Source organism: Poecilia mexicana, unplaced genomic scaffold, assembly GCF_051168715.1.
Source record: "Poecilia mexicana isolate PSO_F unplaced genomic scaffold, ASM5116871v1 scaffold_13, whole genome shotgun sequence".
Classification (NCBI taxonomy): Eukaryota; Metazoa; Chordata; class Actinopteri; order Cyprinodontiformes; family Poeciliidae; genus Poecilia; species Poecilia mexicana.
The window spans coordinates 29,668,761-29,679,323 of NW_028263382.1; the positions used below are offsets into that span (position 1 = coordinate 29,668,761).

The 10,563-nt window shown below is 38.5% G+C and overlaps 1 protein-coding gene across 1 annotated transcript; it reads right to left on the bottom strand.

The window, feature by feature from the left end:
• Positions 1-2,255: 2,255 nt before the first annotated feature.
• LOC148155896 (roundabout homolog 3-like) lies at positions 2,256-8,911 on the bottom strand. Its single transcript, XM_088012045.1, has 3 exons — positions 8,834-8,911; positions 8,529-8,697; positions 2,256-2,895 (listed from the first exon to the last, which is right to left on the bottom strand). The coding sequence occupies exons 1-3, from the start codon at positions 8,898-8,900 to the stop codon at positions 2,667-2,669; spliced, it is 465 nt and encodes a 154-aa protein (XP_087868171.1). The 5' UTR covers positions 8,901-8,911; the 3' UTR covers positions 2,256-2,666.
• Positions 8,912-10,563: the final 1,652 nt, after the last annotated feature.

A 10,563-nucleotide genomic window follows, 5' to 3' on the forward strand; every position in this document is an offset into this window, starting at 1 on the left:
ATCTACAAGTCCATGTTTCTGCATGATTTCTGGAAGTAGCTGATGTAATCTGTTGCATTGTTGGTAATCTCGTACCCTCCTCAGGGGTCCGGACCAGAACCATGAGACTGTCGTGGCCCTGTAGCTCATTGAAGTAGGGCCGTATCTTGACTTCATACTCCTTCTTGCTCTGGAGATCTGCTAACACTGCGCTGTAGTCGGATGTCGCCTCCACATCTCGGACCAGCCAGGAGCCCCCGATGATCCGGTAAAACACGCGGTAACCCTGGATGTACCGGGACTGACGGGCGACCTGGAAAGAGTTGGCAGGAAACAAACAAGCACGTCAGCCGCCTTCCAGCAGCGTTCGGGCTTCCACAGATCCAATTTGTTTCATGCGCTGTGTGAGGGAGAGAGTGAAGCTAATGAATGAGGATTAGCGTTGCCTTTCGCCATTTTGATAATTAAAACATCTCCAGCCACGAAGCGAACTCACAGTCCAAGAAATCCTGGCACTGGTGGGAGAAAGAACCACGGGCTTCTGCAGGTAGATGGAAACCTCCCCCAGCTCTCTCTGAACTTGCCTGTGGTCCACGCCCTGCTCTGTTGGACTCCCATCTGACACCACAAAGAAATGAGATCAAGCCAGAAAAAAAAAATAAAAATCAAAGCAAAGCACAGCTGAGCAGCAGCCATTCAGCAAAAAATGAAAAATGAAAAATAAAAAATAAAAGACGAACTTGAAATTCAACATTGCTCATGGCAGAAAGGCACCACGCTGAGAAAGCAATTAGTTATGACACTGTACATGAAAAACAACTTCTTAAAAGAGCACGGCACATTATCTCTGCTCTACATCCACTATCTTTGATTTTCTTTAAATATGCAAAAATGGAAGTGCACACTGAGGGAAATGGACAAATGTAAAAAGCAAAGGATTTACTAAGAAAGTGCAAACGCTCCTGTTTTACAGGAAATGCAGGTTGTTTGAGGTCAATGCAACATCTTTCCTGCACATTTCAACTGAAAAATAAATAAATCTGTTACAAAAAACAAACAAACAAAAAAAAAAAACATGGAGCAAAGTTCTACAATCAGTGTGCAGATTCTTAAATAATCTTACATTTCAGCATTTAATCTGGGATTGGTAGAAATCTGTTAGGTCCTGGTGACACCCACAGAGTTACTGTCAGATTCAGTTCAGGACTTTGGATAGACCATTCCGAAACTAAAATGATCCTCTCCGTAAGTTTTTCTTTTTCTTTTTTTTTCTTTATTTGACTACAGTGGTGGCTCCAATGTAAACCTAAATCCAATAACTAGATGAATAAATGTTGAATAAATCTTTATTTTTTTCTTTTTCTTTTTTTTTTACTGGCCTGCTCTTGCCTCCCTTAGGAAAACCTTCTGGGGGCGCCACTATTTGAAGGACATAATGGTAATGCATAAAAATAAAACTGTCTTTCATGTGGTTTTCTAGCACCACCTGGAAGTTTTGATTTTAAAAGGATGAATATTTAGGAATGTTACTGGATTCAATGAAGAAAACATCAACTCACAGATCATACATCCACCTACATGTTTCCCTGAGGGAACACTGTCCATTTGGTGATGTTGTATATATACTTATTTTTGTGAAGCATGCTATTTATTTAAATCAGGTTTCATCAGAGCACATTCACCTACCCACTTTGGAAACCTGCTGTCTGACCTTGATGTTTAATGTGGAACAAAAGACTTTCTGCCCAGCAACCCGGCTCCTCACTCCAGATTCTTGGTGAAAACAGGAGTTTGTTGTCAAAAGTAGCACACAGCTGCTATTTCCACAAATCTCAGCTCGTTTGTTGCCGTCGGCCTCTGGGCAGCCTCCCTCTCCAGTTTCATTCTAATATCATTTTCAGACAAACGTAAAGTTAACATATCAATACGACCTGAATTATTCGTACTGCTGATTATTTTAATTCAACAAAGGAGTTTGTTTCTGATACTTTTAAAAATAATGCTAATAATTTCTCTGTGTTTTTGCATATTTTAACCGAATTTTCATATCCTTCTCAATCAGTAGACAGCTTTAAATTGCATTATAGTATTCAAACCCTTCCTAAAGTTGCTGACCTGCATTTTGTATTTTTCCACTGATATTTTGATTATTTTCTATGATGAGATCGCCTAATTTTATCATCAACCTAATTTTATTTTCTTCAAAGGACTCTTTCAAATTGTGAGATGATGTTCAGCCACAAGTAGAAATTGGCAAAATACAAATATCACATTAAGCATAAACCAGTGGTATTGATAACTTAGGTTCACAATGATTATATGGTATATTTTTGTGCCTTCTTCTGATTGATACATTTGGACAGCAAGCTCCTTTTTGATCTTTGCTCTTATTTTGAACCAAAAGATGTTTTTCAGTAAATGAAACGAAGATCCTGCCGCAGCTGGACTTTAGTTGTCCTTCATTAGATCATCTATATTTTAGGGAAAGTGTGGACTGAAGAAAACTGAATGCTGAAATTACATCAACAAGTGCTCCAGCGAGAGTTAGTTTGGGAGTACATACTTATGTTACTACAGTGACGCAATGTTTTATTATACTGGAGTTGTGCAGAACTCAACTCCACAAATTGGAAAAAAAAAACAAAAAAAAAAAAACAAACAGCTGAAAATAATTTACAACACTGGTGTTATTTTACATCTAAATAACTCTGCATTTTATCAGGTGTGTACAGATCAGTGAGGGCCTCACCCTGTGTCCGGACCGGCTCAGAGATCGGACTGGGGTCACTGAGGCCGTAGGAGTTGACGGCTCGGACTATAAACAGGTAAACCGTGTTTGGGAAAAGTCCAACAACTGTGTGTCTCTCGTGCTTCACATGGTCGGCAACGGTTTGCCAGGTGCTGCCCACCGACTGGCTGCATGAGGGAAAACACCACAAAGGAAAACGAGATTATTAAAACTTGTTTTCTAAATCGAAAAAAAAAACATTAGCCTTTTCGATTACAGGTAAAAAGAAACTGTGAATGTGACCGGAATACTAATATGAATCCCTCCGATCCTAATCAGGAGGATGTTTTCCACCCAAAAAAAGAACACAGATAATCAAACAGACTCTAATATCCTGGGTTTTTCAGCTTCTGTAATTTATCGTTTCATCTTGATTGACATGGGTTTGAACACAATGGTTAGTTCAGTGATTGCCGCCGGTGATAGCACGGACGGATGAAATTGGAAAAGTCAGTGTCAGAAGGAGAGATCTGAAGTTCACATCCTGTAAAATTTAGTCACGGTAGTCGTCCCGACAGATATAAAAAAGAAAAAAAAAAAAAAAACACACTCCAATCTCCTGAGGCTGAGACAGCTCAAAGCAATAAGTCAAGGCGATGGGGTGAATTAGTTTGAGTAAAGATTCTCTTTAGAAGTGTCAAACAGAATTTCTTTCTCAATTGGAGGGAATGATTGTTGTACTAGAAAATTATAAAATACATTAGAAAGAGACACTTGAAAAGCTGAAAATGAATAAAGACTTTGAATCCGTCAGTGAATGAAGCATTATTATGTCACTGTCATTTTTCTACCCCGTCAAACGTTGGTAACAATCAAAGTAATACACATGCAGAAAGATATATAAACAAAATCAATAGAGAAGCTGCAAAATGACAGAGAAGACCAAAATAATAACTAAAAACAGCCAAGATATAGAAAAGAATCCTGCGTCATGCAAAATAATCTTAGCAGGTTGTTAGTTCATGCCGTTGAGTTTTCTTAGTTTGTCATTTTGCTTAGTTAGGTTTGTTGTGTTTAGTGAATTACAGAAGTGATTTTCACTTCACCGAAAACATGACTTAAACAAAAATTGACTTTGTAATTGGACAACTTGAAAGTTGGCCTCTGTCCCTTTAAGAAGCTCCTGCTCTTTCTGAAACTCCGCCTTCATTGCATCATCACAATGCTTTTCATTGCACCAGTTACAAACATTCTTACGAGCTTTGGGCTGAACAGCAGCTTGCACAATGAGCTCAGCAGATGAGCAGCTCCACCAGGTGTTTGCTGATTCCTGCTGCCGCTAGTCTGGAGGAGCTGAGTGACGGTGGGGCGGGGGGGGTTCTGAGAGGCAGATGCTGCTTTGTGGAAATAGGCGAAGCTTTGTGAAAACAAGTGCTTAGGCAGCCCCAAAGGTTGCCATGGGAGACTCAAGGATTTCTCATGCATGAAATAATGAAAGCAACATCCCAGGTATTTTTTGATGAGGGAATAACATTTTAAGATGATATTAAGCTAAAAAACGAGTCAACTTTCCATAATAACCACCTTTAAGGATTGCATTTTCAGAGATGGCATAATGCAGTCTTGGTTGTGTCACTTAGGAGAAAAAAAAAGTCTAATTTGTGTACCAGCTTATAGAAGTACCAGAAATGTCCATGTTCTTCACAACTTTCAAATGATCCTCACACTTATTTAGTTCCTTTAAAATGAGCAGCACAATCTTTGCTGGGTTATATCCAGTCTTTATTCAGCTCAGATAAATATGCTGAAAACTCCAGTTGTTTAGCCATAAGGTCTCTTTCCAATTTAGCCGGGAAAAAAAAAAAGAGACAAGATTGATTAATAATTATTCCACCAAAACAACCCTTTAGCCATATGCAGCTCGCTTAGACAAAAGGCATAGTTGCTTTCTCTTTGCCTATTTAATCGTAATTTGCCTGAGGGGAATAAAAAATAATTGTCCATTTGCCTTAACCAGCAGGCAGAAGGAATCGGCGTCTTAAAAACTCAAACAAAATGGTACAACTTGACTTGTTTGTTTCTTCAATACGCTGACTTTCTCATCATTTCTCAGCAAGAAAGTGAGCAAATATGACTAATTCCCCACATTCTTTAAGTAGTTCCTACTGAATGAGCAAGCGGATGAGTTAAAGAGTTCATCACTGGTTTCTCGAATCTTTGAGATTCTTTTTATCTAAAAAGCACACGGCGGGTCTCAGCTTGCAGACAAAGTTTTATTCTCTCCTTTATTGCAGCAGGTTGGCTCATGAAGGAGTCAGTCGAGGAAACGGCAGGTTGGTGCTGTGGAAAGATACAGGTGCTATCAAACAGCACGGCACTGTTTCACATTTTTCTCAACTCTGTGGAGAGGAAAATAGTGAGGTAATTACAACAAGCAGGTCACCGCTTTTTTCCCTCCCCTCCTTATCAACAGGGGCATTTTTTCTCACCAAATGTACTCCGGAGGAGCAGTTCTGCCATTTAAAGTGTCCAGCTGAAACTCTAAAATTGGCTTTTAAGTGGCAACAGTGGCTGCTTTCCTATAAAACTCAACCATTTCAACCAACTCGTTTGTGAAATTTGTGAAAATCTCAGCATTTTCTTTCCTAAGAAGTATTAATGAACTGATCATTTAAAACTTCCCAACTTAATATAAGAGGCGGCTTTCATGTTTTAAAAACTGGATTAAAAACAAGGAAAAGCAGAGATATACATCCATTAAAGAAATATTTAATAAAAACAGACATTACTTGTTTTATGTCAAGAAACTAAAGTAATACTCAGACTTTGGAGGTCTTGCAGTTTTAATATTAAATAATACAACAGAAAGTTTTGGTTCTTTTCGCATCCACATTGATGAAATCCATCAAATTTTATTTGTAGAGTAAATTTCTAACAGTTTCATGTAAACAAAGAGATCCCAAGAGAAAATAGCATTATTTTGACCCAAATCTATATTTTATGAAACAGATGTCAGTGATACAGCATTACCTACTTTTGTCTTTGTTATATAGACAACCAAAACTAAAAATTTCTGGAAAAGGACGATGTCATAGGCCTGCCATAAAAGTTTTATGTGCACAGTTCACCCAATATTTCCACTGCAATATTATAGCACCACATAAAGGCCTGGCATAGTCACTACAGCACTTTGGGCCATTTCAGTAGTTTGGTGTCACTCGGTCATCTAGAAAATATACTGTGGTGTGTTTAATAGATTGGTAAAAAAAAAAAAACTGCTTTGAAAGACATGTTTTGTGCAGAAAAGACTGGAAAAGCAGCAGATGCTTTAACTTGCACATTAAATGTATGATGTGTCAAAAATGTATGATTACTAGATTACTAGGGTTACTATTAAACTAATGAGACTGAAATGATAAAGACTAAAAACTGTCAGTTGAAAAAATGGCTTCAGACATTTTGTTGGATGTAAATTAAAAAATGATGAGCCATATTTACATTTTATATAAGATAACAAATGCTATTGCCTGTAGGCTTTGAGGGAATGCATATCATGTATGTTAGAGTAGAAAATATTCAGAATGAGATGGCCTGGATCATCATCACTATATGAAGAACTAAAGGGAAACCAGTAGTCATCCCTGAGGTACCCCAAAACCTAAAGGCAACTTGTTTTTTTCAGAAGCTCTGTGAACTTATTAGTAATGTTCTCTTCCTGTTACAGATGTCATTGGTGGAAAAAGCAAATGAAATGAGATCAGAGACGTGGACAGCCAACAGATTAGTCACCAGCCTCTGCCTCTGCCTCAACACCGCTGCCTTATCACACAGCGACAAGTTTGTCAACACAAAAGTCTCTTTTATTGAAGACTTTGAAAATCTACAAAAATGACACATTTTATTTTCAGGTAGGCTTAGAGTTAAGGTTAGTATGTCGCTGTATGAAAAAGTATCCACCTATCTACAATTTTCACACCAATATGCTATCTTTCCACTGCTATTACTCTCAAGACTTTGAAGCTTACCTTTGAGGATGCATAATTACTAAGAGCGGGCACAAAGGGTTTGTTTAAGAAGTATGAGCATTAAAAAAATGGATTAGAGTCCTTGAAACTAACCTGTGGCTGTGAGTGGTGCACCGGAAAATACAGGCGACATCCCAGAAAAACAAGCGTTTACAAAGCTGTTTCTCTGTGCTGAAGCGTGCAGGAGTAGATGCATCCATCACTAACTGAGTCGTTTTTCGACGCCAGGAGAAATCTATGTATGTGTGTGCGCATGTGCGTGTGTGTGAGTGTGTGTGTGTCTGCAGTCTGTATTCTCTGTCTTGCCACTGTAATGAGTGAACTCCCCGGCTTGGCATGCATACCCTCTCTGGATCGCCCCAGGACAGGACAGAGCTGCCAGTCTGACCTCCGCAGTAATTGTCTGCTCCTTCATTCCCTCTCTGCCTTTCTGCAGCCCCCCGGTTGGTTGTTAGAGCTGCTTTGGCTTTCCCCAGGACACCGTGGCTAAACACTGGGGCAGTGAGTGTCACACTTCCTTCCCCCCCAACATAACTTAACAGAACTGCTTCCCCCTTAGGCTGAGATGAGTCATTTCCCAAACTCTTAATGGCTCAAAATGAAGGAGACTTCATTATCGCGGAGCAGTAAGTCAGAAAATCGGAGCCGGAAGAAAAAGCGAAGGCTTAACTTGAAGAGACACAAAATCATCTTTAAAAAAAAAAAAAAAAAAAATCAGAAAACCAACCACACGAAAAAATAATTGTTTACTTTTTTGTTGTACGATGCTTGTACTTAGCACTCTTTGTACTGCATTTTCTACACCACTGCACACGGTTTTTACAATGCAAGCAGACTCACCAGGATAATTAATGTCCCCTTGTTTTATCAGCATTTCATTATAAACATAAAGCTCTGAGTGCACAATTAAACCTCACCTCAGAATCTGCATAAAAGTAACAAAAGCCTTGAACGTCCATAACCCTGTCAGCAGATGTAAAGACGAGGGCCTTAAAGTGAGTAGGAAAAGTTTCCTTTGTTCAAAAAGTGCATTAAGTATGAATCAAATTCAAAGAAGAAAACTGTGAAGATAAATCAAATGACAGCAGGTTGTTATGTGACATGCAAATTGTTTTGATTGTAGGATTTCTAAGGACTCTTAGCTATTCTGTCAAACCTAAAGTTACTCTCAACAATCACACAACGGTTTCTTTCAAATGACCGACTGCAACAACTGAATCAGCAACGTCTGTGTTTTTCCACCAATAATAAGTCTCTGCTGCTGTTAATTTTTCAATGGAAGGGTGAAAAGTATGGCGACGTCTAACATAAGGATGTCCCAATGTCAGCAGACCAAAGTGATTGAACTTTTATGGCCGAGAAAACGTGTCCTTCAGCTTTACAGACTCAAAAAGTAACAGCAAAAAGTCAGAAAAAGACTCGTGAGTATTCACAATCTGAAGCTGGCATTTTCTTTATGGTGTGAAACCACACTGTACCCAAGGATAAAGGAAGAGTCAAAACTCATGACATAAGCGTCAGCTCTGGCTGTTAATAAATTTTGACACTTCTTTTTTATTAAACTATGTAATAAGAGGGCAAGATCTTATTGACTGCCAATTAGCAGCAAGGTTTTACTGATTCTTCTTCAAACACTGTGGCAGTGAGGTATTTTAAATAAATACCATCAAATCTAAAGGTGGAAATAGCCAAGACCGAACAGAAACAGATTAAAAGCTCATATAACTGCAGGATAGCTTGGAGTTCAGGAATAACCTCTGACGTTAAAAGTCTCGTTTGTGCTTTCAAACTCTTACCTAAAGGCCTCGATGACGTAGGAGGTGACAGCGTCTCCGCCTTCGTGAGGATTGGACTGCCACGTCAGAGTGACGGTGCTTTTGGTCACCTCGGTAACCACGGGTTTCTGCGGCGGTCCTGGAAGCTGGATGAACTCAGACGCTCTGGATCCTGAAGAGGCTCCTTCCTCTGCGACACAGAAACGTGACGGTGGCTTGGATCATCGGTTTGGCTGAAACCGGTGCGGATTCTCTCGCGTTAAGTCAACAGACGGGGCTCTCAGATGAAGTGTGTGAGGAGTAAGAGAGTGTTTTAGTAAAAGTACCTCTGACAGTCAACATCCCGCTCCAGCTGGATTCCCCCGTGGGACTGGAGGCGACGCACGTGTACATCCCAGAGTCGGTGTCCTGCCAAAGAAAAGCTAAAGTCCATCAGAGAGTCCAGAAAGTTTATCCTAATAACTGTCTCATTTTAGAGTTTTTCTTTTTTTTAATGCTTCAGGTGAAAACGATTAATGGAATTAATCATAATTAATTGATTATTGAAAGACTTGTCAACTGATTCAGTAATCGATTAATCGTTAACTGGAGAATACAGACTCTTAAAATGGCCATATGCTAAAAATACAATACAATCAAAGCATTAATTAAGATAAAATTAATTAATGCATACATTAATTAATTTTACATATATACATGTATATATACATGTATCTATATATACATACAAGTTGCATTTAAGATAAAACACCTTTGTCTGTGAAAAGTGGCCAGATGAAATGTCTGAAGAATGTGGCAATGTTTATCCGACTAATCGACTAATCGATTAATCGCCAGAATACTTGATAGAATAATTGATGATTGAAAAAGTCGTTAGTCGCAGCCCAACTTTTAACAATTCATTTTCATTTTCTTCCCGAGCTGGAATGATTATACAGCATACAACTTCCATTTTGCATACAACAAAAACAGATATGTACAAATACTGTACAAAAAGATTTTTCTCTCTCTCTCATTCTGACTTCAAATTTGAGTAAACTTTTTCTGTTTTATCTCAATCAGAATTACCAAAGTAAATGTTTGGTAAATGCCAGAATAAGCATTATTATACAATATATTTTGTACTTTCTTTAGATTCAGAAAAATGGTAGAATTTCCTAAAACAATTGTTTTTTCTCCGACTGACGCTACAGCTAATATAATTAGCTATGTTTATTTGGAAGATCCATTCGTGCTCAAGCTTTCACTTCCTGTCTGGTAACTTGAGATGTTCCTTTCGTGTTGTCCATATGTTTTTTCTTCATGCTGCCATCTACATTGTGAAGCGCAGCCGTCCCTCTTGCAGCAAAACGCCCCCACAACACGATGCTGCCGCCCTCGTATTTCACAGTTGGGATGGCGTTCTCAGGCTTGCAGGCTTCCCACTTTATCTTCCAAATGTAACAATTATTTTTGGCTTAAATACTCCCATTTCACCCACGTCAGCCCACATGACACGTCTACCAAAATGAAGTCTTTGTCCCTGAGTGCATTGAAAACTGAAACCTTTATGTTGATTTCAGAGTATTGGCTTTGTGTTTTCATAGTGACACTCTCCTACCAGATTCAAAAAGCATCTTCATAAGATCTTTAGCTTGCACATAGTTAACCCTGGAATAATAATTTTTCAAAATGTTGTCAAAACTAGTTCAGTTTTGAACTGGAATTCACAAGAAATACAAAGATTGTGCACCCATACCTTGTTTTGTTTTTTGTTTTTTTGTAGAAATGATTGCAGCTTTGCTTTGTATAATCAGGCCACACTCAAAAAATAACGGTACAGCAAAATTAAAAGCATGAAATTTAGAAACGGTCATGTGGATTGTTTTTTTTTCCTTAGCAGACCTCTAACAGGAAGGGACTAAACAAATGTAATAAAAATATTTTTTTTAAAGAGAATGCTGCACATCAGACTCTAATTCTGCTATTCTGTAAAAAGTCACAATAAGATCTGGTTCAAAGCATTTTTTCATGTCAGGTTTTTATCATTTTTGTCACCACACATAAAAAATAAGTA